The sequence below is a fragment of the Mauremys mutica genome, chromosome 1 (assembly GCF_020497125.1).
Source record: "Mauremys mutica isolate MM-2020 ecotype Southern chromosome 1, ASM2049712v1, whole genome shotgun sequence".
Lineage (NCBI taxonomy): Eukaryota > Metazoa > Chordata > Testudines > Geoemydidae > Mauremys > Mauremys mutica.
The window spans coordinates 129,433,588-129,460,586 of NC_059072.1; the positions used below are offsets into that span (position 1 = coordinate 129,433,588).

At 41.6% G+C, this 26,999-nt stretch overlaps 1 protein-coding gene across 4 annotated transcripts in view; it reads left to right on the plus strand.

The window, feature by feature from the left end:
• LOC123354138 (tetratricopeptide repeat protein 38-like) overlaps positions 1-22,838 on the plus strand; it is a 45,815-nt gene extending 22,977 nt beyond the window's left edge. For all 4 annotated transcript variants that reach the window (XM_044995832.1, XM_044995839.1, XM_044995858.1 and 1 more), the window contains 9 exons: positions 902-977; positions 2,241-2,360; positions 6,455-6,514; positions 7,243-7,281; positions 8,271-8,352; positions 9,447-9,612; positions 18,814-18,973; positions 19,261-19,334; positions 21,433-22,838. In XM_044995832.1, the coding sequence (XP_044851767.1) occupies positions 902-977; positions 2,241-2,360; positions 6,455-6,514; positions 7,243-7,281; positions 8,271-8,352; positions 9,447-9,612; positions 18,814-18,973; positions 19,261-19,334; positions 21,433-21,526 (871 nt within the window). In that variant the 3' untranslated portion in view covers positions 21,527-22,838. The remainder of the gene's footprint in view (positions 1-901; positions 978-2,240; positions 2,361-6,454; positions 6,515-7,242; positions 7,282-8,270; positions 8,353-9,446; positions 9,613-18,813; positions 18,974-19,260; positions 19,335-21,432) is intronic.
• Positions 22,839-26,999: the final 4,161 nt, after the last annotated feature.

Below are 26,999 nucleotides of genomic sequence, written 5' to 3' on the forward strand. Positions count from 1 at the left end.
CCTGGCTTTAAAAATATGCACGTAAGAATTAACATCTCTTCTTGCTTTCCTACTGACCCACTGTTCAGTTGTTTTTAACTGAGCTGTTTCTTTGAATTTCCTCCATGTTTTTCCACTCATAGGATGTGCCAGCCAGTACAGCCTAGATGGTGAAACCTTCTCATAGCATTTCCAGGTGGAACCACTCATGTGCCCTTCCTCTCCCTCCCCTCAGTGTTCCAGAACATTCTGAGAGTGAGGATATAAAAGGATGCATGGTGCTTTGTGCTGCCTCAGTTCCTTCCAACTGTAGCAACAGAAGGACATGAACCTCTTCAGATTCCTTGTATCCACAGCTCGCTAACTAGTTCCCTAGCTTAGTTTAGTTCCTGTTTTTTAGGGAGTTAGTCTTAGATTAAGTAAATTAGGGTAAATTTATAAGTTTTCTGTAAATTGTTAGTGTAATCCTAGATATGTCTTTGGTGCCATCTACTAGTTCTATAGCAGGTCAGAAGCTAAAGAGGCTTCCATTGACTTCATTGGGGTCAGGTAAATTGCAGGACTTCAGAAGAGGGAAGCAGAGCTGAGGGGGAAATGCAGCCCTGGGATACAGTTGTAATTGTTATCCAATAGCAAATCAATAGTACTCTATATCTTACAAAGGTCTGTGTGATTTTGCAGTTGGCACAACACATGAATACATGTCTTCTCAGTGTTTGCTGGGAAAGAGAAAGTTGGTCATTTCCTGCATATGCTAATTTTTGTAGGGGAAAACAATTCGTTTCTGTGCTCTTTTTCCTTCTTCCACTATTTGGTATTACTACTAACAGTGTAAGTGTTATTTTGTATTAAATTATTTTAATGTGTTTTGCAATATTAGCTTCATCTGCTTACTGCTAAATGGGTTTTTCTTGTTGTTTAGCTATGTGAAAGGCATTTTCTCTTTTGGACTGATGGAAACTAACCTTTTTGATCATGCTGAAAAGCTCGCCAGTGAGGTAAGTTGGACATCATTGGTACTAAAAGGTTTTAAATTATTAATCTTATTTAGTGTGCAAATATTTGTTTGAGAGAGATGGTTTATGACCATTTAAAATTAACTAAACAAAAGTAAGCAACTGTACTGAAATTCATAACTATTCTTTTGCTACATCCTCATAATAATGACTTTGCCATTATAGGTGTTACCTTTTAAGATCTCAGAAAAGGAGATTTCTCCTTTTTCTTCAGTTTTTGCTGGCTTTTTAAATTCAAGATTGGTGGGGGAGGGGAAGAATGAGAGTGGAGATCAGAAAGAATCGTGCTACGCAAGCTGGAGAGAATAAAATGGAAACTTGTCATTGAGAAATGCAGCATATATGAGACCTGTGTCCACTTGCCATCAAATCTTGGTGAAGGTCACAGAATATCAGCAGTACAGTAGGTTAACCTGATGAGCAACTTGTATAATGCCTTGGTAAATTGGGTATACCTCATTCATGCTTTATAAAGATGATCTCATTATTTGCAGTGGGAATGAAAAGCTGGCAACATATCGATATGACAAAGGACCCCTGTAATTTGAGAAACCTATGTAAAGTATAGCACAAATAGAATCAGTTGACACCTTGGTGTATTTTCAAAGGTTCCTTTTTTTGCCAAACTGCATTTACACGTCAGATTACTGAAAGTAATAACAAAAAATTAAATCTTTTATTTTATATTAAATTGTCAGCAATTGAAATTGGGAAAAAATTCTACAGATGAGTGGGAATTGTTGGAATGGTAAAGATACATGTATCTGATATTCAGAACCTAGCGAAGCCTTTGTTCTTGTTATAGGAAAAGTGGTTAACTACAAGGCATTGTATTATTATTTTCTTATAAAGCAAGTGATCAGCTCATATGCTCCCTATATGGACGGTGTGGGGATAGCTTTGTGCTGGCCACGTGACTCTTCTGAGGCTGAAGTGTAAGGAGAGTTTGTAGAATGAAATGTAATTTGATGGTCTTGATTAAGGCCTTCATTCTCTAAAACTACTTTGTATCTCTTAATCATTGTTAGGCAGATGCCAACAAGTGAACTCCAGTAAACACAATTTTTCTCATTTCTGATGAAACCAGTCTCACAGGATATGATTGAAGTTATTAGCAAAGATATACTTAATACCTACCGTACCTGAGAAAATAGTCTTCAATTTCTGTACTAGTGACAGTATGTGTACAGCTATTTGTAATCTACCCAGTACGCATCATGGTGTTTTCTCTTTTGCCACCATCAGGCTTTAGCTATAAACCAATCAGATGCATGGTCTGTCCATACCATAGCACACATAAATGAAATGAAAGCAGACCTGAAGAATGGGTTGACATTTATGAAGCAAACTGAAAACAACTGGAAGGTAAATTTCCTTAACAGTTCCTCTGAAATTGCTGGCTGTGGGGTTTTCCCCCTCCCACTAAATACTAGTGATTCCTCTTTACGTGCTTTTCATCAGATCTAGTATAAAATGCACAGGAATGCTTTCACAAAGAAGCGCAATCTGCTGCTTCAGTGTGGAACCTTTTTTTGTGGCACTTGGGAAACGGGCAGAAAATGCAACCACAGTTCCATGCTTCAAAAATTCACTCTGGGTATTAATCATGAAAAAATTAGCCTCAGCACTTATGGCTGGGATTGGTAATGCATAATTAAAAAAAAATTAGCTACCCCTCCTCTCTCAATATTTCTATTTTCTTGGCCCGGATAAAGACACTTAAAGGAAATAGATGAAATCCTGGCCTCATTGAAGTCAATACAAGTTTTGCCATAGACATTTGTGGAAGTCAAGATTTCCAGTACTCCTAAGAGAATGGAAAATTATTTACCTGTAATTCTACTTCCATGACGGCACCATTCATAGAGGATTCTCACTCCTGATTTAGCCCTAACAGAAAACCCGGAGTAAGAATCCTATGTAAGATGTTGCCAGAAAACAAAAACTGAGAACTGCTTTTTCATTTTAAAGACTTGATGCAGAATGCTAAGATTTCTAACTCAGCCATTCAGAATTTGTCCTGAGATGAAACGTGGCAGACAAGGGGCCAAATTCTCCTCTTTCACACCAGTGTAAATCTGAGAGTTTGTCTGCATGGAGATCTCAGAAAAATTAATCTGCATTAACTAAAGGTGTGAATTTAAAATGGATTAGTTAAACTGCATTAAATCCCTGTATGGACATTCTCAAAGTGGTCTTAATTTGGTTCAATTTAATTCACTTTTGAAGAGAATTAAGATAAACTGAATTTCTTTTGCCATTGACTTCAGTGGGGTCAGCATTTCTGAAGGGAATAGTGCTTTATGGCTGGGGGTTGGGGAGGGGAGAGATGAAAACTGTTGGAAAAGGGGCAGAGTGGTCACTGATCCATCCCCTGGGAATGCAGGGTTTGAAAAGGGGCAGCACGGTGCCTCAATCCTTTCCTTTTACACAGACCAAGGCTGAAGCAGGACCCACCCTCCCTCCCTTTTAGGTGAAAAATACCAGGTTTGGTCAGTGCCTGCTGTGGGCATTACGCTAACTGCCCCATTTTTAGAGGGGCTGGGAAGGAATTTTTCCCTTACCACCATATTGGCTTGGGTGCAGTTGGGGTTTTTTTTCACCTTCCCTGCAGTGGGTTCAGGAAGGGCTCTGTTCATGCATGGCATGACAGGCAGTAGGCCATATGTCGCAACTCATGTCCAGTGCAGGTACTCCATAGGGAAGGTATACAGTGACCAGATAAATGGCTTGGAAAGGGACGTAAAAAGAGGTGTTCAGTAAAGAAATGAACAAGGGGCTGTTGGGGACTCCTATGATTGGTACGGCAGGGAACCAACCCCCCATTCTTATAGCCCACCTTAACCCCCCTTTGAGGGGGTGGGGGTGGATGGTAAGGTCCCGTCAATGGATTTATTGGAGGGACCGGGAAGGGAAAAAGAGGGGAAGCTGGTGGAAGCCCCCCTACCCCACCCCGGGTATGGTAAAGTCCCAGCAATGGATTTGCTGGAGGGACCTGGATGGAAAAAGAGAGGGAGCTGGTAAAAGCCCCTTGGGTAATTATGGGATAAACATGGGGTTACCTGCACTGTACACTGTTATCTTCCGGGTTGTCCCAGACAGCTACTAATAAAGTTGTGGCCTGATTAAACCCATGTCGAATGTCTCCTGTTCTTCTTTTGGCATAGCCAGACAATATACATGTGCATATAATGCTTTTATCTGCTGTGGCTATAGGCCCTATGTTCTGATATGCAGGCAACAAAGTGAAATTTATAAGCTTTCTACTAAGCCTAAGATCAGCACTTTAAGAGTAAATTGGGGGACTTGGCAAAACTACTTCATGAAAAAGATAATGAATGTAGTATGACTCGCAGGGGGAGACAATTGTAGCAAGATTGTAAAATACCTCCAAAGATGCCTGTGTTTGCTTCTGAAGAGGGGTGGATGTTAAAAGATTGACTGCAAAAGAAAGAAAAATGGTGCCTTGTACCTTTTGCTATTATTTGTATCTTATAGAGTATTCATCTGGCACAGGTCTAGTCCAGTGCCCCTTTTGGACACTCAACAGATGGCTGTGCGAGAGGTCCAGACAGTGAATTCCCTCTCTTTGTTTAGCTTCCCTGGTCTCAGTAGGCTGCAGCAGTGTTTCCCCTCTTTGGACACATTTCCTGAGCACCAACTCTCAGTCTGTTACCTCTTTGTGGAAATGAAGTCCCAGAGGCCACTTGACTTATGCCCCCAAGACTACCACTGACCTCCAGAGTACCCCCCTAGCTTACACCTTTTCCCAGAACTCCTTCCAAAAGTGGGAACCTTCAGGTTTACCTCTTCAAGGGGCTATGTGGTAGGTGTAATCGCTTAACACACAAACAGACAGACACTTTGCATACTGTCCCTCCAAGCAGTAGAAAGTTCTACTATACACAAGGAGCAGATTTGTATAAAAACAGTCTAAAATGTTTTTGGTTTTTTTGATGTTAGAAGTATTAGGAATATCACAATTGGAACTATAAACAGAAATCTTTCTGAGTGCTCATTCAAAGTTCAGGGATGTCATTTTAGAAAGAGCTTTTTAAATTCCCCCTTGCAGAACGACTTTAACAGAACAACAACAAAAAACACCCAAACAAACAAGAACACCCTAAAAAGGTAACAATAGACAATTTGAAGAACATTTTCAGAAGCACCTAAGTGACTTAGGGGCCTAAGTGCTTGTTCACTTTTGGAAATAGGACTTAGGTGCCTACATCACTTAGGTGCTTTTGAAAATTTACCTTCTATCCTCCCCAGCAAGAGAGGTGTAGATCTTGCATGGACTTTCTTGCTGGTTAGTTTTATTTTGACAAATACATTCAGGAGCTGCTTTGCTCTGTATTTTATTGTTTTATTCTCTTCACCCAAACTGATCCACTAATGAAATTCCTTCCTCTGAATTAGAGCAGCCCACAGGACTGCACTGCCTTGGGCAATTACGGTTTAATTTTGTATGACACTCATAATTGGCAGCACTAAGCAGCTGTGTTTTATTCATGGTGGGGGACCCAATAATCTTACCTGCATGACATTTGAGACAGATTATTGTATAGGCCGAGTTTGGTAATGTCATTTTTATGTCAGATGCGTAACCACCTGACTCAGTAGTCCTTTTGCAGCTTAATATTAAACAAGTGATGATAAACTACTGGCTTATGTAAAGATCATAAAATGTTGACATACTGAGAACGCTTGTGCTTCTCAGAGGTTCATATTGCACTGGTCACCACTTAAATGAGCACATTGTCCTTCTTGTGATAAGATAAAGGTAATCATTGGAGATATACCAATCTCCTAGAACTGGAAGGGACCTCAAAAGGTCTTTGAGTCCAGCCCCCTGCCTTCACTAGCAGGACCAATTTTTGCCCCAGATCCCTAAGTGGCCTCCTCAAGGATTGAACTCACAACCCTGGGTTTAGCAGGCCAATGCTAACCCCTCCACTATGCAGGAATAGAGGGGTTTAGAGTCTTTGTGATTTTTGTGCTCATTTGAGTTGTCACAAATGTATTGTTGATGCAGATTCTTGGCTGTTACACTGGTGGAAGCCTGCTGTTTCCAATGGGTTTGTGCCAGTGTGATGGAGAGGAGTATTTGACCTTATGCTGTCAGCTTGTGGCTAGACAGAAAGGTGTGAAGTTAGTCCTGTCAGTTTGGAGGTTTTCCAATAAAGGTGTTGCAGAATGAGGTAGAGTCTGAAAAGTGGCTCTGTAGAACTTGAATTGTGGGGTTCCATATTTGTGTCTCTCTACCCACAAGGAGCAAGTGTATTGAATAAGAGGGTTCCATAGTTAGCTTTCAGAGTGGAACAACCATGTATGCTCCTTGGTTCCAATATCCACTGATCTATTATGCCCTCCGATTTATTGCAGAAGAAGAGTGCCATATAAAATCAGCTGGAATATGAGTTTATATTGGAAGTAAAATATTTTATCTCTTTTCTCAGGACTGTGACATGCTTGCTTGCCATAATTACTGGCACTGGGCTTTGTATTTCATTGAAAAGGTAGGAGCACACTTCTACATCTGTATGCTATATGCTCCAGGTGGATGAATATTCTCATTAGCAGGCAGTCCTGACCAAAAGGGTATGGACTGCTTTCTTCCCTTCTTAATATTTGGATGTATTTATGAATATACTGCAGTATAATTTGTGGTGTTTGGTGCTTTACTAAAGTGTTTTCAAAAGTGATATTTAGAAGGAAAAAATCTAAAATAATCTGTATGGGAATGTAGAGAAATTACTGAGATGCGACAATTAAATATTACATTAAAAGCAAATTCACTCATTTTGTAATAGAAAGATGAACCCAGTTCTGTAGTCTTTGCATATACAAAATTTCCATTGAATTCAATACAGATTTTGCCAGCAAAAAGAACGTAAGGGGCTGGAGTTTGCAAAAATTACCTGAGACTGACCAATAGGGACATTACGTTAAAGAATCAGAGATTTTATGTTGTTAAATTCTCCCTATTAAAAGTATTTCAGATCTATTGAAACCCTTTACAATCATATTTCTATCAAGTGTATTGGGTTGCAATACGTACTATGTTTTTATGCAGGATGATTTGGGGAGCTCTTTTTTCAGATACCGAGATTAGATATGCTCCTATTGACATTTATTGATGGGATCACTGATATTCTTATAAAAATCTGTTATTATTGAACTCTACCACTCACTTATGGACACTGTATCCTAAAGGTCATCACACAATCCTCCTTTGCTTTTACAGGGTGATTATGAAGCGGCTTTGACAATTTATGACAATCATGTGAGTATAAATCAATTTTGTTTTAATGAAAAGATGTTCCAATGAGAGGGGATGCACCTGCCTCATTCTTCATATGACACAAAATATATAAAGGTGTGATACCATTTTCTGGTTTTATTTTTAAGTGTTTAATTGGCATTTTAGAGCAATTATTCAACTCAACTGGGAAAATTACATGTGAGTTATGCAGGTCATCCTAAACCAGTGTAAAAAAAACCCCTTTATATCACACCATCGTATTTATATTTCGTTCAGACCACATTTTAGAAACTACTAATTTTTTTAGTGTTTTCCAATTATTTTTATTGGTACTACTTTCATATCCTGTTATTTTTAGTCAGGTTGTCTTAGTTGCTATGAAGAGGCCCTGGGGGCACCAGAAAAAAATATAGATCATTTGTAAAAGTTTAACATTTTGTAAAATAGTTTTTTCATAGGTCTAAGGTATCATGACTAAGACTGGATCTCACAGATTAACTACCAAGCTAGTTACTAGTTTGGCTCCAACTTCCTTTGTCATGTCTTTTCCTTTTTAGGTGACTTGTTAAAGTTCTCTCCTGCTTGAACTTTAGAGGAATTTTTCTAAAATAATTCACAGTAAATTAACTAGGAGTCAGCATAACAAGTATTGCCATGCCTGTTTTGGTGTTAAACTTTACAAAAATATCTTGTCCTACCTAGTAACTGTTGCAAAGTATAGTTGAACTTACGGCTCCATTTTGGGAGAGCAAAGCTCATAGGAAAAAGCAGTTTTCACACTCACTGTATTTGATTTTATAAATGGGAAAACAACAGAGAGAAAATAATATGAATATTATTTCTGGATTGTTGTATAGCTGAAAAATGTGATTAGGTATGTTGCAAAATAGCTGTATCTGGAGGAGTAAAGAGACAAAATTAATTTTGAACGGTCATAGTAAGTTTGACTCTCAAATTAACTTCCCACCTAAATATAGGTAATGCAGTTTAAGAATGCTTTCTGATTGCAGATTGCTCCCAGATGCATGTCAAGTGGAAGTATGCTAGATGTAGTAGATAACTGCTCCATGCTGTACCGGCTTCAGTTGGAAGGTAAAGAACTGTTAGTTTTTGCTTCAGTTCTACTTGTTCTTCTTAAAATAGTAAGATAAAACTCCTCCTCATGCTCCAACATGCAGAAGAAGATTTACAAAAATATATAGAGCAACTCTGAGCAGTGGGTTATTTTAGAGAATAAATATTTGAAAGAGCTGCTGTTCTTGGGAGCTGAGTTTTAAGTAGGGTGACCAGATGTCCCAATTTTATAGGGACAGTCCCGATTTTTGGGTCTTTTTCTTATATAGGATCCTATTACCCCCCACCCCCATCCTGATTTTTCACACTTGCTGTCTGGTCACCCTAGTTTTAAGTTTCTATTAACATGCATTACCATTATTTTTCTCTAGAGTTTATTACTTTCCTGTGAGTACAGAATTCCATTCAATTAAGTTAACATAGATCACATTTTTCTTTTTTGGCAAATTTCACTTTCTCTGTCCCCAGAGATCTGTTTTTCAGCCTCAGTTTAAAAGGTCATACACACAAATTGTTAAACAGCTGTTGGCTGCTGTTATAGTCAATATCAAGCCAACACTAATATTTAGTTCTTAATTTTGATATTTGAAATAAGTAGTCCACTATAGGTATTGTATCATTCTAACAGTTCCATGAGACTAAATATACAGCCAGCAGACTTTTTACTTTCTAAAGTGAAGATGAAGTTAGAGTTCCAGAAAAAAATACTAGTTCCTAAATTGTAAATAATAATTTTCACAGAACTCTGCTACAGTCAGTCATGCTGCACATATTTATATATGCAGTCCAGTATTAGTAATCAAATGCCACAGACAGATCCAGAATGACAACTGTGGGCATTATCCTCCTTCATCTGTGTTCGGGGGAAGTCATCTATCCCATGAACCTTATCTAAAGGGGTCCAGGATATCAGTGACCGAAGGTGTTTTTGGAGATAAGCAATAAAGTACCTACTCAAAAGTGGGAGATACGACACTGAGTGGTAGTTTACAAAGTCTGCTGCCTTGAGAGGTGTTTTTTAAAGCTTACAAGGCTGAATGGAACTGGAAATATATGCTCAAGAAATTGCTTTGCAGTGGAGTCTTATTTTAAATCACGTATTTTACTCCTAGGTGTAAAGATAGGAGACAGGTGGAATGAAGTTATCCAACTCACAAAGAAACACTCCAAAGATCATATTCTGTTTTTCAATGATGTCCACATTCTCATGTCTTCGCTAGGGGCCAAAGACCACAAAACCACCAATGAGCTCTTAACAACTCTTCAGGAACTTACAAAGTAAGCAAGTGAATTAAAATGATGTTCTGAATAAATATTTTCCCATTACAAGATTTATTAGTATTATAATTAAATACTTTCAGTTTGCTAGGTACCATAATATTTTTTCTGTTTTAGGCTGTTATAACTTGAACTCTGGTTTCAGCAAGGTGTTGTCTCTGAAGTTATACAATAAGGATTTCCTAATAGTTACTTTTTATTGTGAGTGTGTGTAATTGTCTAGAGTATGTTTTTAATCTTGTCAGAGAACAGCATCCTCATCCCAGCAGTGTAGGTTTTTTGCTTTGAGTGGTTGTGGCATCTTAACCTGTAAACATGGTTGGTTTTCCTTACAATGGATGTATTCTAGGGATGTAAGGTATCAGAGGGGTAGCTGTGTTAGTCTGGATCTGTAAAAGCAGCAAAGAGTTCTGTGGCACCTTATAGACTGACAGACGTATTGGAGCATGAGCTTTCGTGGGTGAATACCCACTTCGTCGGATGCATGTAGGTCGGATGCATGTAGTACCACTACATGCATCCGACGAAGTGGGTATTCACCCACGAAAGCTCATGCTCCAATACGTCTGTCAGTCTATAAGATGCCACAGAACTCTTTGCTGCTTTTAGGGATGTAAGTGTTCATTGCTGAACAGAGGCATTTCTCTTGTAAAGTAGTGAGCAAACTTTACAAAATAAGCCAACTACCTATAAGGGCCCTTTTTGCTCTGCTGCATCAATTTAAAACATTGTTCTGTATTCATTTCCAGATATCTATAAAGTGTCCATATTGATAATCCTATATTTGCTATAGGTATACAACAAATCATCATTTTAACGTGAAATAGAGTTTAAACTGCTGCCAAAATAATTTTGCTAAGATTTGGCAGTTTGGTTCTTCAATACTAATTTTAATATTTTTGTATTTCATCAAAATAGAAAAATATTTATCACATCCTTGTTTATGTATGAAAAAAATATTTCTTGCTCTTATTTTGCTATTGATTACTATCACAGGCAGTATGAGAATGACAATCCACTCTTAGATTTTTCCCGATTTTGTACACAATTTTCAGTGGGTGAAAGTGATTTCCCTTCATTCTTCAGTGTACAATCTGAGCCAATTGGAGCTTTTTACTTCTTACCTTTTGGGGCCAGATGCAAGACATTTGTGGCATAAAGGTACCTCAGAACACTTTGAAATGAACAGGGCTAGCAAATAGGTAGCCACCTACAATGGCAGCTGTTTTCACTTACAAAAGAAAGGGAGAGCATGTGATTTGTCTTTTAGTTTGCAGAAGAGTAGAGTATTCTGGAGGGAGAAAAAAAACAACCCTCCCCCACCCTACACACAGCTTACTAAAAATAGAGATGGTTTATACATAGCATTAGAAAAATGATAGCAGGGCCTTTATATTACGGTTCCATTTATAAATGGTGTATAAAAGGTGGTTATGTGATTAAATGATGTTAAAAGCATGTTACAGAGTTGTGTGTTAAAGATGATTATAAGCACAATAGAAAGTGTTTTAGATGAGTCATGGTTATAAGCAACGTATTGAACTCTTGGATTCACTAACAGTCTTCCAAAAAAAGAGTAATGCCTGCTACCCTTTTTAGAAATGGAACCTTAATATCAAGTGTGACGGATTTTGTTTTGGAGATGAAGTTGCAGAACAACTCTGATTCATGTTCAGTGAATATGATCCACTGAGGCTTTAAGAGATCAAGAAGAAAATGCGAGAAATGTACAGTTGAAAAACCGCATAATCTGGTTTGCCTACTACTAGCAGATCATGATGGACTTTTTTTCTTTTCTATAGCTACTGTATGAGCTGTAGAACTTAACCTTTAGTGGATGGATATTTTGTAGAACATTTAATGAGTTTACACTTAGTATTGCTAACCCTTCACCCAGTGCTACCTTACTTTCCTCTGCTTGTCTGCCTCTCTTTACATCTTTTATTGTAACGTTGTCATTGTTGTAATTGCTGTGCATTGCAGTAGTTTGAACCATTATAAAACTTATTTTACTTTATTTACATTATAAAGCATATCTTGATATGAATAGGCATATTTGAAAAACTAAATATCCAGTTAAACTTGATGTTTACTAAGCCAAGATGTATTAAACTGGACTAGTTACTCATGTCAAGAATTTAAGTTACATTACCTATTTTAGAAACTATTTGTATTTGTTTAGGGTAACCATAAAATTCTAAGCAACCAACAGCCTGCTCTATATTTTCAAGACTTTCTATTATAGACATGAGATGAGTTCGAAGATTTTAAAGATATATTTGTATATTATCTTTGCTTGCAGCTGTACATTGCATATACATTTTTACCTTGTGAGTTTTCATAAACTTAGTGTGCCTCTTTATTATTATTCATTTGTATTATAGGGCCTAGAACCCCTAGTCATGAAACAGGACCCTGCTGTATTAGGCGCTGTACAAAAACAAAACAAAAAGACAGTCCTGGGCCAAGTAGCTGACATTCCAAGTAGTTTAGGAGTGCTGTCTCTCAGCTATTTGTTGTTAGCTCCTTCATCAAATTCAGTAGCATAAATTTAGCACTCCATTTCCGCAGGGTTAAGCTGTTTTATGTAGTTATAAAGATTTCTAATGGTCATATACTAACAAATCTAAAGCTAAGAAAATGCTTTAACTGACAATAGATAACTATACAAATTAAATTTTTAAACAGAAACCTATATTCCATAAGACAGACAGACAGGCACAGCTTAATTTCGTTTCCCTTTGTTTTACACTGGGAATTGGTAATAAACTGGATTAATGAATAATCTGTTCTACTGGGTCATTAACCAGTTGACTCTTTCCCCTCTCTTGGGTGGATCAGTGTGCAAACAAAATTCTTTATTGTGTTGTGCTGGGGTGGGGTGAAATCTGTTGAAGTTGCTGGGTGTAAAACCTGCCTTTTATTCAGGATAATGTAAGAATTAGTTAGGCTCCTTTTGGAATAAGATAACTAAAACAACAGGAGCCATTGCCAAAATCACAGGCCATAAGCAAAGCTGGTCAGAAATTTAGCTTTGTGGATGCAAAGGTTTGCTGGATATTGGTTGGTGGGTGGATGTGAGTGGCGCACTCACAGAGAACACAATCAAAAAGCCAAGGACATCCAGAAAAGCATTTGTAGCATGACTCTGAGAAAAATCTGAGAGTGCTTTCTGGGTAGAGTGCTGGGTTGGCTGGAAAAAGAGGTTGGGAATATGGAGCAAAAAAACTGGCTTCTGTTATATGTTCATTTCCTATTGTGTTGAGGGAAACAGGACTCTGTGTACATTCTTGTTAATAAACAGGTTTGCATCAAGAAATATCTGACTTTGTCATTAAGGCTGCAAGTCTGTCCTGCAGGTCACGGAAGTCACAGATTCTGTGACTTTCCGGGATCTCCATGACTTTTGCAGCTGCAGTGGCCAGCGCGGTTGACCCCTGCAGGGGCGGCCGTGGGACCAGCTGCTGGGGCACCCCAGGGCCAGCAGTACTCCTGGAGCCACAGGGAAGCGGTGCCCGGGGGCCCCCAGAGCAGCTAAGATTCAGTCAGGGATATTTATAGTAAAAGGGACAGGTAACGGGCCCTATTTTTTTGTTTATTGCCCGTGCCCTGTCCATGACTTTTACTAAAAATGCTCCGACTAAATCTTAGCCTTATTTATCATCTATATCTCCTCTGAATGGAAAGATCCTGCAAGGCCCCTGATGATTGGCTAATTACTCAGGTCAAAAGAGGTTATGGAAAGGATGTTTTCACTTGTCCACTTAAAATACTTAAGTTCTAAATTCTTAAAGTTACAGCAAATAAGGTTCTTCTGGATTTTCAGTAAAGGATACGTGTGCTCCCCGGCACTCTTGATCAGAGACTGCAAAGTAGTGTCTATGGGCCAGTGCCTGTGCAGTGCAATGTCTCGTGCTTTGAATGAGAGCATATAAGGAGATTTGAGGCCACTGTCACGTAGTTCCTTCTCAACCACCTGCAACCCAAGATGGAGCGTTCTGCTGTCCGCAGCATTCAGTTTCCTGCCTTTCACCTTGGGAATGCTTAATTTCTTATTTACTTCATTATTTTATAGTTTCTCTATTTAGTTTCATTTGGTTACTCTTTATTTTATTTAGCACTGTTGTGCTTGCAGGGGCAAGGAGGGCTTCCTGACTTCTCCTCTTTATGGACCTTTCTTTTGTGCCACAGCACAACTTATTATGCCCAACCCTCCAGGTTTTAAGCCCTGTCAGACCTGCCATTGATCCTTTCCCCATAGTGATGGACACTCAAGTTGCCTGTGGTGTTTGGAGGACTCCCAGGATCCTTCTAAATGCAAGGTTTGTCTGGGTTTAAACGGTAGAGTCAAAAAAGACAGGGAGACTAGACTTAAGTTCCTGTTAATGGAACGCAGCAAAGAATCCTGTGACACCTTATAGACTAACAGATGTTTTGGAGCATGAGCTTTCGTGGGTGAATGCCCACTTCGTCGGATGCAAGATGTTAATGGAACATGATCTAACTCTGGAGAGGTCTGCTCTCTCCAACTCGTGCTTTGGCCTCTGTTACAGGTCGCCTTGGTCTCCATTGTAGTCTTGTTTATGGCCCCAGAGAATAAAACTCGAAAGAAGAAACATACTCCTTTTCCCTGCCTGGAGAGGTATAAACCATTAAACCCGCTCTCAGGAGACCTGTTGTCACTATAAGGATACAGTAGAGGCACCGACTGGGTCCGGAACGGAGGGATTGGTACTGTGGAAGAAGCCGCACTTGGACAACTTACCTGCCACCAGAGTAACCACCAGAGTGGCACCACCTGACAGCCCTGTGTGTATAGCAGCACTGCAAGGTATCTATGCCCCAGCACCAGCAGCTCAGTGTACATCTGAGGTGGGAGATGACTCTACAACCACCTCCGCACTGCAACAGCCTCTGGCTCACTAATTGGCATTTCCACCTCCAGTACCGACACACACCTTGTCTGAAGCTATCAGAGACCTCCACCTCCTTCCAGGTTGCTTTCTTCAGAGGATTTCATAATCTCTCATGAGCCTGAGTCTCCAATACTGAGTTGATTTATTAGAGCAACCTCTCCAGTACCACCCTGACAGCTGCAAGCTGAGACTTGCTTAAGTCTCCAGCCTGGTTAGGACAATAGAGAGCCACCCCACCCACCCCCTTTAGCTCAGAGGAGGATTCATTGGACTCAGAGATCTCGGTACAGGATGTTATCCTGGTACCGTACTATCCTACTCCCATGAGTCCCTTTCATGAAGAGGATTCTAGGGTACTACCAAATACCATAGGCTCAGTGACTATGGTTTTCTTTGGGGTCCCTTCCCTTATCCCCCTTCCCAGTGGGGTTGCTGTGACTCAGAGGATCCCTACAATGACCAGTACTATTGGATACCTGAGAAAAAGTCATTGGTATTGTACCTGCAGACTGTCCTCTTGTACTGCAAATCATGGTATTGTGCATTTCTCGGGTACCAGATGATATACAGGAAGAGAAGAGTTTCAGGTCAAGGAGAAGAGTTTCAGATCTGTAAGGTCAGCTCTGGATGAGGCAGTAATGCCACCACTGCAGTCCTACACTGGTGATTTCAAAGCCTTTCAGGACTTCATGAAGAGGCTAGTGGATTCTCTTCAAATGCCATTTGAGGAAGTCCAGGAGTTGAAACATTCCTTGGTAGACATCATGAATATTAACTTACCCATCAATGAAGCATTGTTATCGCCCGTATACGCCCTAAGGCAAACATCTGCCACAATCTTATTAACGTGTAAGAGGGCAGATAAGAAATTTTATTAAAGCTAATGCTAAAATTATATAATACATAGGTTTAGAAAATAATGTCTGTACATCTGAGTATAGTGCTTAAATTATCCAAAAGTACAAAGGGTTGGTTTAAAAGTATATAGTACATAATCAGCAATAACCCAAATAAGATTAATAAACTTAAGATACAATTTAGATATTAGCATCCAAATATTCGGGTACATCACTCATGAAAAGTTATATAGAGAGTTGATTGTGGAAAGCAAATATATCAGTAAGTGAAGATTGCCCCTCAATAATTGAGAATATAGAATAGGTTGTCCATTAGAAGATGCAATCCATCAGGGAAGTATTTCAGTTACTTTCCCAACTGCGCTTCTCATCGGCACCCCAGCTCATCATTCCTGATATTGCCGATGTCCGGTGATGCGTTCTAGAGAGATGTATCTTGACCACCTGATGGCATCCGACACCATGAGTTGCCACATCAGCTGAATATTGCGTTGACTGATTCTGTATTCTCTCAACACTAACACGTTGCTGGGGTCCCATGCGCTCAGGGCTCTGACAATCAGCATGTGAGTTTGAACCTCGTAGCCCCTCGTTCTCAAGGCACATCACCTCAAACTACATCCCACCAAAAGGAATGGAGTACTACTCCCACCCCAGCCCTAATTCTCTTGTAGTCAACGCAGCCAACGAGAGAAGCAGTCAATCTTTCTCTAGGCCTTTTCCATATGACAAGAAATCCAAGCAGCTGGATTTGCTGGGAGGGAAGAGCTACTCAGCAGCTGCTCTCCAATTTTGTATTGCCAGCTACCAAGCCTGAATGGCAAAACACAACTTTAACACGTACTCCAAGTTTACACACTTCGTTGAGCACTTGTGACAAGACCAGAAAGATTCAGTTTATCTCTCATCACTGCAGCACAGTTGATTGCAAAAGACTTCCTGCCAGCTTCTCTACTGCAGCTGAGACAGCCTCCAGGGCCATGGTGGTGATCATGAGAAGAGCATCCTGTCTCCAGTCCTTGGGTCTTCCGAGAGAAGTACAGAATAACATGGAAGACCTGCTGTTTAAAGGGCCTAAGTGCTTCAGTGAACACAGACTCCCTCCATACACACACAGATTCCAGAACAATGTTGCGGTCACTAGGGATTTATGTGCCTGTGACTAAAAGGTACTTTAGTAGATCCCAAACTGCTCAAAGATCGAGATCATTCCAGTACCATCAGCACACTTTCCCTAAGCCTCAGGAGTGCTTCTGAAGACTGCTGAAACCACAAAAACAGGGGCCACCCACCCATACTTCTCACCCAGACCCTCCCTATAAAAGGCACTTTTGACACCTTAGTTGAAGGCATCAAGCAGCCCACTCCATCGGATCAGTTATTGTGTGACTACCCTGCCTTTTGGAGACCGACTGTCCCACTGCTTACCAGACAAGTGGATATTGGAGGTTGTCAAAGTGGGTTACTCTATCCACTTCCATTCCACTCCTCCCTCCCCATCCCCTTTAGGGATGCTTCTCATGAGGAAGTCCTAAGATAAGAGGTTCATTCTCTTCTCCTCCTGGGAGCAATAGACCCAGGTTCATTAGAGTTCATTGGAAGAAGGTTCTATTCCTGTTACTTCCTTGTTCCCAAGAAAGACATAGCGTGGAGACCAATTCTTGACCTCAGGAACTTGAACAACTGTGTCCTAGCACAACACTTCAGAATGGTGATACTAGTTACCATAATCCCATCCTTAGATCCAGGAGACTGGTTCATTGCCCTCAACCTACAGGACACATACTTTCATGTAGCCATCCACCCCTCACACAAGCACTTTCTGTGTTTTGTAATAGGGGCAGATCACTGTCAGGATTGAGTTGTCTCTTTTGGACTGTCCACAGCCCCGAGGGTGTTCACAAGGATTCTTTCAATGGCAGCCACTTGCCTCTGCCACTGGGGAATATGGGTATTCCCATACTTGGACAACTGGCTTCTCAGAGGCCGGTTGCCCAAGAGATCCACCTGGCAATATCCAGGGAATTAACACTATTCCAATCCCTGCACCTCTTATAACTCTGTCCTTATAAAAGGTCGTGTATGGTAGGTCAGCCATCAGCGCTCCCAGCTCCCCCATTCATCTTGCTGAGGTGATGGCAATTAGGAATGAAGTTTTGAGGAGGAGGTGGGGAAGGGAGCAGACAGCCATTGGTTCAAAGAGGGCTCTCCTTAGGGCATTTAGAACCAGGCTGAGGTTCAACTGTGGAACTGGGTGTCAAATCAGAGCAAACATGTTGTGTAGACCCTTCAGGAATCTGGCTGCGATAGCGATAGTTTTTTGCCCACCCTGAGAAGCCCTGGATGGATGTGGACCAGATGTACCCTGACAGAGGCTCATACGATGCCCCCCTCACTTTCTCCCAAGGGTGTCCTTTGAATATAATGTTAACCAGGAGCTTCTCCTGCCAATGTTCTGCCCAAAACCATATGCTTCCATGGAGGAATCAAGCCTTCATTCCTTGGACATCAAAAGAGCCCTTGCCTTATATCTAGACAGGACTAAAACCTTTGGGCCTCTCCCGGGTTATTTGTGTCATTCATAGAAATGAAGAAAGGTCAAACCAATTTCCACCCAAAAGCTGTCTAAGTGTGTTTTGGGTTGCATCTTGACCTGCTGCTGTGCAGCCTCCTTCCTGAGTAACAGCACATTCCACTGGCACTCAGTCCACTTCTGGAGCTCTACTGAAGGATGTTCCCATAGCAGAAATCTGCAGGACTGCTATTTGGTCTTCTGTCCATACTTTTGCCAAGCATTATGCCGTCTTACCTCTGCCGAAGATGACACCACCTTTGGTGATGCAGTCCTACAAACTGTACTGGACTTCAGTCACTGTTTGGGAGTTTTCAACCATGGAGCACCCACAGAGACATGTACACAAAGAAGGAGTGGTTACTTACCTTACAGTAACTTGAGTTCTTAGAGAGGTTTTGTCCTGATGAGTGCTCCATTTTCCACTCTCCTTTCATGCTGCTGTGGATCTTCTGGCTTCATGGTCAAGAAGAAACTGAGTGGCAGCCGGCTTGCACCTCCTTATATACCCTCATTCAAAACACAAGGGACTGCTCTGTGCAGGCCTGCAAACTACGTTGCAGTCTCTGATTGAGCATGCACAAGCGCATGTACATCCTGCAGAGCAACATCCTTAGGGATAAAACATCTCTAAGAACACAGTTACCATAATGTAAGTAACCTCCACATTTATTTAGCAAAATGTACAATGTGTGTATTTGATTTGGTTCCATGTAGCACTGTTCCTTAAACTCAGTGAAACTAACTTGCGCCGACAGTATCATGCTGCAGGAGATGACAGAGCAGCACTAAAGAGTACAAGTTCTGCAGTCTGACCTTCTGCTCATTGGCAGTTAACTCCTTTCCTGTTCTGCAGAGCACCTGGTGAAGACTATCAGCTGGGTCTGGCTCCGAAGTTGGGGTTGCCACTTTGCCAGGCTTTGGTAGAGTTTGACAATGGAAATTATGACAAGACAGTAGAATTACTTTATCCAATTCGCTACCAGGTCTTACAGATAGGAGGCAGCAATGCTCAGGTAAAGGGGTTGAAAGTGTTTGTTTTTTTTAATTGCATTTGGGTAGGGCTTGTTTGTCTTTCAATAGCATGTGTTACACTTCTTTTTTAGTTTTCCTTTTCTAAATTTGTGATAATTGAGACAAATTTACAAATAATAAGTACTGTGTCTCAGCTGCTTAATGTTGTTGGTAAAACTAGATTCCTCCTGGATGGGTTTACCTAGCCCCTAGAAACCAAGCAATTGTTACTTGCAGCATTTATTACTAAATCTTAACTTATGTTCCTTTTTTTGACTTCTCTTGTCAGAGGGATGTTTTCAACCAGCTATTGATCCATGCTGTTTTAAATTGCAAATCAAAAGCCCATCAGAACCTGGCCAGGTGAGTACCACTTGCTAAAATACGGACTTCTGGATTCCATTATATATATCAATAGAAATAGTATTTATGAAAGCAGAAATTGTCAATGTTTTTAAACATTGTAAATTGTAAGTAGAATTATATGCTAGCAAAACTAAAGCTATGTAGTATTACATTTAATCTTTTAGGGCACAATCTGCAGCAATTGTCAAATATTAACTTCGTTCAGCTGCTACAAACTGGGCTGGTCAATGTTGTCAGTTCAGTGGCAGTCAATAGTTCAGCTACAAGAGCCTGTGGTGAAGGCTGGGATCCTTGCAGGGCACAGCAGAGACCCCCAGCTCGGGGTGCGAGGAGGAGGATGCATTCCTGGCCACGGAGGAAGCTGCTGTGCTGCTGAATGGCTCCTGCCTGGGCATGGAGCTGTTCAGCAACAGGGTGGTCTCCTCCTCCTCAGAGTGCTGCCTGGAAGGTCTCTGCTCCACTGGGCCAGGACTGCAGCCTTTCCCGCACTTTGTACCTGCGGGGATCAGGCGTCACCGCCCCAGTCAGTCAGGAGTGTGGGAGCTGCTCAGCAGTGAGGTGACCTCCCCTCCCACTGGGCCAACACGACCACAGCCTCCCCAACACCACCTGTCTGCTGCTCCACTCTCACGGCTCCACTCCCTCACACCTGTGGCAGTGGAGCTGCAGAGGGCTACCTGCATGGCCACAGGACCAGTGACACCCGATCCCTGCAAGGGCAAGGCTGCCGTCCTGGCAGGGCAGAGCAGATGTGACAGCGGGACTGCAAAGGACTCCCTGCATTTTAGCAGGAGCTATTCAGCTGTGGAGTGGCCTCCCCCAGGGCCAGGGGCTCCTAGTCCTCCTCCTCGCAGTCCTGGCTGGGGGTCTCTGCTTGGCCCTGCCAGGATAGTTGCCTCCCCCCACACTTTGTGGATTGGGTTTTCACTGGCCCTGAGGCAGCCCTGTACAGCTGCGCTGTCCTGGACCTGCTCCCTCACTCCCATGAGAGCAGAACTACAGAGGCCTCCCTGCGTTGCCACTGGGCTGGTGGCACCCGATCCCTGCAGGCGCCAACTGTTACCAATTGATTCTTCCTCCCCCACGCCCCCCAATTTCAGTGTGTCAGCTGAAATCGATGTTTGCAGTTATCTGTTAAAGTGGAATGCTGCCAAGCCTACTTGTTGTCGAGCCGTATTTCAGCTCTCCATTGTGCAGTCTGGTTTTAGTAGAAATCACAAGAGCGACTTATTTCCCCATATTGAGGCCTATTGAAGGAGGCTACCTGTGCACACCAGCAGAAAGAATTGCAGCCTTAAGACCAGATTCTCTTCTACTAATCTGACACCAGCGTAGCTCCACTGACTTCACTGGAGTTAGTCCTGATTCTCCACTCATTTACACTTGTGTTAATCAGACCCCTAGCTTCTAAGTAATGAAAATCATTCCAACCTCCCAGGTATAAAGAGATTCTTGCTCATTTTATTCATTTTCCTCTTCAATCTCCCTGTCAGAAAGCCCTTATGATCAAAACTAGACAACATGCACACATTAGTTGGGGGTGGAACATTAAAAGTAATATGAGTGGGTAGTCTATGTATGAGACCTCTTATTTCAAATGTTTGTTATGGTTAAGGATTATGAGGTATCAGAGCAGGAGTGGATGGTTAGTGGTAGAAGTTGATTTGGAGCAAGGGAGCTTTTAGGATCTTGACAGGAAGAGAGCAAGATTATTTAGCACTGCCTCACAGAGTTCTCGTGCTTTGCTATTTTCAGTGTCACGTGGCTGTGAAAACAGGGAACTATTAGTTGGAGAGTTAGAAATGGGAAAGGGAAGGTCACTGTCTTAGTATATGTCCTGCTTGTGGTTGTGGTCAAAGCATAAATACGGGCATTTAAAAACATAGCTGTTCTGTTTTCTACACTGATTTTCCTTGAATAACTCATTAAAGTGCCAGTGACCAAAATGTTGACCAACCTATTTGCTGCAGCTAATTCCTTATTTTCAGATGGCATATGACTACTAAACCAGGAAACAGAAAAACCTGCTGCTATGATTTTGAGCACTGTATTTAAGGTCTTTTTTTCCCTTCCCCCTCTCCCTTATCTCCTTCAGATGCCTCCTGATGGAACGTGATGGGTTGAGACCAAATTCACCATTGACTGAGCGACTTATTCAAAAGGCATCAGCTGTTCATGCGATGGAATAAAACTTAAATCAGTTATTCCCGTGGAAATAATAATTAGCACTATAATCAGTTGCTTTCTGTGACATTAAAAGAATCAAAATAGGGGAAATATTGCATCAGCAGTCATATCAGATCTTCTAAATATCTGAGCTTTGGGAAGCTTGTTGTGGTGATTCAGCATTGTTGCTTGAGTTTCTGGACACCTCTGATTCTAGCAAGGTTCTGACCTAGCTGTGTTTTGCAGGGCGACAATAGCAAATGAAGTAGATATCAGTCATTTGTTTAAAGCATGCTGAGCCATTGTTTTTCAGGAGAGCGCATCAGTCCTATGCTTATCAGGTTGCGGGATAACACTGCTATTATAAAGTTGTGCACCGCCAAAGTAGGCAGTGGTGTTGCTATTCTAGAACATGAGGGGATGGGTCGAGCTGTCACATGAAGAGCCTTTGAAAAAAGATGACATGTGGGATGTACTAGGGAGGAATAAATGGTGCCAAAATGTGTAGAAAGTGAACTTATATGTGTTGGCCCAAAGTGACTTTTGGGCTTCTCCCCCAGGACCATAGAAGGCCCTAGCTCCACAGAACCACTGCTGCAAATAGGGGCGGTATTCGGGAACCTTTTGCTTCCATGCCATTCTGCTCCATTGGGCTCCTAATGCATGTAGAGGTGGGGGAGGAGAGCAGGAATTTGAACCAAGGAATCCACTGACAGTCTTTTCCTATGGACCGGCAGTAGCCGCAGGCGGTGCTTCAGCCATGGAGTTGCAGTAAAGGTCTGGGGGAAGGTGAATGAGGACTTCTACCACATGCATAACACAGCCATGCCAGAGTGACACCACCCAGCATGCAGCTAGGCCCTTTTGGCCTGCCTGCGGGTTCCAGGATTTGGTTTCAAGTTCCTCAAAGGCATAATTTTGTATCATTTGCTATTAAAGTCATACAGGTATGAACTGATTTTGCAAGTCAACCGTTTCACAGTTGTTAATCAAAACTTCTTACTTCTTGATGTTCTTTTGGATTTTAATGGAAATTATAGCCTAATAATGCGGCACATTTTTATAACATCAGTGGATAGTGTTAGAAAAATCTTTGGGCAATCTATTAAGAATTGTATAGATCTTTTTTCATATGTAACTGTGTTCCTTTGATTTGCATTGAACTGATACCTTACTCCTACATTACAAATGTAAGAGCAGACTTTATGGCAATGTGATTTATGGCATTACTAATAGTATCCTAAAGAATGTCATTAAATTCAAAGAGATGGTGATTGATTTTTCTGAACTTAGGCATCACCAAAGTGACTAATGTATGAAACTGTAGTTTTTTAATATTTTGCATCCTGGGTTTTATTTAGTGTACATCTTTCTTTAGCAGAACTGAAGTCAAGCTGTTCTATTCACTCCACGTGTACAAGGAAACCACAATCTGACTTAAGGATTTAAGGTATCCAGTGGAGCAACATTATTCTCCCTTCCTCCCCCTCCTCAAACAAATCCCATTATGGGACTCATTTTTAGAAGTGGAATTAGCACCTGAACCGTCTTCCTTAAATAGGTGTTAGACATTTTTGTCGCCAGACAGAGAAGATTATAATGTACATTTATCTTTCCCTGCCATCACCCCACTCCTTTATTCCTAGAATGAGTCTGCAGCGATTTCTTTTAAGTGTTCTAGATCCATAGTTACTCTTTGCATACTTAATCTTTCTCAAATTGGAGTGAACTGTAACCACATTAATACTTATCAGTTTTTTATGCTGAACAATCTCAAAATGCTCTTTGAACTGCAGACACAGCACCAGTGAAATACAGCCACAGCTGAGGTGGAGAGAAGCAACTACCACATACAAATCAGGGGAGTGAAAACTTTTCCAAGGACACTTGCCCCAGCTGTGCCTCCTTCTGCATGGATATTAATGTTGACACTTTCTGTAGAACAAACAGAACCTCTCTTTAAGGTCCCATACAGATGAAACTGGGTGATACTACCTTTATCTGCCTTGGAGGGAAGTTGACCCTACACTGAACTTGTACAGTTTGACTATAGCTGATGTAAGGACTTCTCCAGCTGCTGCTTACATTTTATGTTGTAACAAGCATCATTCCTCCTACCACCACAGCCCACAAGTGTTGCACAAAGCTACAGTTCTGAACTTCTGCTCTCGCTCCACGAAATAGTGTTCATTTAACAGGCAGACTTCTATCACAAACAAGGACGTGCGTTCATTAGAGAGATGGTTAGTTCAGAGAACAGGTGTGCTAACAGTACTGTGGTCACACCCAAAAGTACTAAGTTGATAACAGTCCCACCTTTTCTGTGTTTAGTGATGGCTACCACATTCTGACAGTAGATTTGAGACTGAAACCTATTTAACAAGGAATATCAGGCAAGGAGGGTGGTGTCTCTTCCTTCTGTAAATTACCCTGGCAACGGTCACAAGATGTAAAAAAAAAAAAAAGAGTGGGGGTGAAAGACACACGTGGTCTCAACTTTAAACTACCTAACAGCTATTCAAAGCATTGTCTATAAACCCTAAACACCGTGAGCTGTTTCAGGTTTGTTTTGCCTGTCAGGCCTTGATCCTGATATCACCTTAGCCTTGTGCTGTTAGAAGCATTTTAGTTGCATGTTGTTTCTTTTAAAATAAGCTATGCTGCTACACTTGCCCTTTGAAAATACAACCCTAAATAACAAAGGCTCAGATCCTCTAAGCTAGTTTGGCGCTGAAGTCCACCATATAAGCACCACTGAAATTTCCCAAATGCTGTAGGCATCTAACTGTACCAACTGGCATTTTCAAAGCCACCTAAGCCCTGACATCATCCCTCAGCTAATGTGCAGCTCCAGGGGACTAACTCAAGGTGAGGCCTGAAGCAGGATTCTCAAAACTAGGCAGGGGAATGCCTGTTCTGCTAGTGTAGCCTTATCCTGTAGGCATAGTATGACCACACCTAAGATCTCTCAGTCCCTGCAGAAGGGTTAGATGCAGGCCATAGATTTGGTGGAAGGGACATGGCACCTGCATAAAGAGAGCCTGGGGCGCACAGGGAAATGGGGCAAGCTTTTATCTAGCATGATCAGGAGAGAGATTGTTTTGGCTATTAGGCCTGGTCTACACTAGGGGGGAGTGTCGAACTAAGGTACGCGACTTCAGCTACGTGAATAGCGTAGCTGAAGTCGAACTACCTTAGTTCGACTGACTTACCCTTCCTGACGCTGCGGGATCGAAGTCCGCGGCTCCACCGTTGACTCCGCCACCGCCGTTCGCGGTGGTGGAGTTCCGGAGTCGACGGGAGCGCGTCCGGAGTTCGAACTATCGCGTCTAGATTAGACGCGATAGTTCGAACTCCGAGAAGTCGAACTCTCCGCGTCGACCCGGCGGGTAAGTATGGACCTACCCTTAGTGTAATAGCTGCCTAACTGGCTGACGACTCTTCGGTGTCTAACTGCAGGAGACGGCTTGTGGCTGAGGATCCCAAGCACAGAGAGCTGCCTGTCTCTGGCCCATAAGCCAAGTACATCAAGTCAGCCATTCAGATGCCTGCACTCCTCTCCCTGGCATTTCACTCCTGGCTCTGCACTCGGCTTTCTGTCTTCCAAGGATCTCTTTTCTAGGTTGTGAACTCTCCCCATTGTGTGGGGAGCCTAGGTGCATAGCTCAGAGCTGAGGATTCCACTAGACAGCAAGCCAGACAGGGCATAGGCATTGCAACACTGAGCAGAGCAATGCCTCAGTACCTTTGAGGCCTGGATTACACTACAGAGTTAGGTTGATGTAAGGCATCTTACAGTGACCTAACTCTGTAAGTGTCTACCCTACAACGTATCTCCCACCAATGTGTCTCCCATTACACCCACCTAATAACTCAACCTCCACAAGAGGCGTAGGGCTTAGGTGGAGGTCATTAGGGCAATGCAGTGGACCTGTAGACACTGCATTACTTACCTTGCTTGTTGGCTATCAGCCCCCCCGCTCACAGGTGGAGCCCCTGCTGCCCCAGGGCTGACAGCCCGAGCTGTGAGCCCAGCGCTGGGGTTGCAGCTGGAAGTGACTTAGGGGCACAAGTCCCAATGAAACTCAATCATTTAGGAGCTTTTGAAAATCCCATTCTTAGTGTAGTTGATTTTCTTCTTAGGTGAATATTTTGAGCCACTGCAGCCTAGGGTAGGAGGCATTCCTGGAAGCCATGGTTATGCCAAGTCTTAATTAAAAAAAAAATCAAAAGCAGCATAGCCACAGGCAGATCTCTTGAAGCATAAAAGAGGGGAAGGCGCTGACTGTGGAGACCACAGCTGGAATACTGTGTTCCCTTCTGAGCACCTCATCAGTTGGATATAAATTGGAGAGTTCAGAGAAAAATCATACAAAGTGATTTAAGGGGCTAGCAGGAGGAAATACGCATATTTAGTTATCCCAATAACTTGCTTGACTGTAGTTTACTTTTGTAATGTCTAATAAGAGTTTTAGAAATGTCTCTTCACTCTGAAAAAAAAACACCCATGATTTATTCCTAAACAATTTTCTGTTTAGCTTTCTAGAAACATATTGCTTAATTGTTCCTTTAGTTTGTCCAAGGGAAATTCCAAGCAGAAACATGTGGGACCACGTTTTCACAGAAGCATTTAATACATGGAAGGGAAATGCATGCACAGTTCCTATTTACTCCAACAAGGAATCACAGAGGATGGACTTGAACTCTATGCTATGCAGCAATAACTCACCACTGAGAAATAAGTTACTATAAACTCAATGCCTTTGTTCTTTACAGAAGGTATTCCTTTACAGATAGATACTGTGCTTATAAAATAGTTTGCTACAGTGTTCTATGAAATATTTCATGTGATCTTAGAGTATTTGCAAGAAGTGACTATTACTCTCACTTTACAGCTGGGAAAACTGAACGAGAGAGAAAGTAAAGTGACTTGCCAAACGTCAGAGTACATCAATGTCAGAGACAATGACAGAAGCCATTTATGCGCCTGAGGACAGAATCTGGCCCATATAGCCTCAACATTTTTTTAAAAATTATGACAATTTCCTGTATTTATTTACTTCAGCTTTCAGTGAATAAATTCTTACTCTTCTCTGAGCAGGTAAAACAAACTGTATTAAGAAGCTTGCTCTTCTCGTCACCATACCCATGACTGAAAGATTCCAGTTGTTTTTAATCTTTCTTCAGTAAGATATACAGCTGTAAAAATAGAGGTGCCACTGGATCCAACATGTTACTGCTAAGCATGAAGTTAGTATTGAAGAGGGAAAGTGACACCTAGTGACCAACTGAGATATCACTCAATATTTTGTGAGAGAGCTCTGCCTAAAAGATAAAGGCTAACAAATGGATACCTAAAATGAGGCACCTAAATAAAAGTGCCTGAAATTTCAGGGGTACTGAGGAGCTGTGGTTCCCACTGAAGTATGCCATAGAAACTGGCACTTACAGTACCTTACAGTTTTGAATCCTTGTTTGTTCCAATGAGAGTTGGTG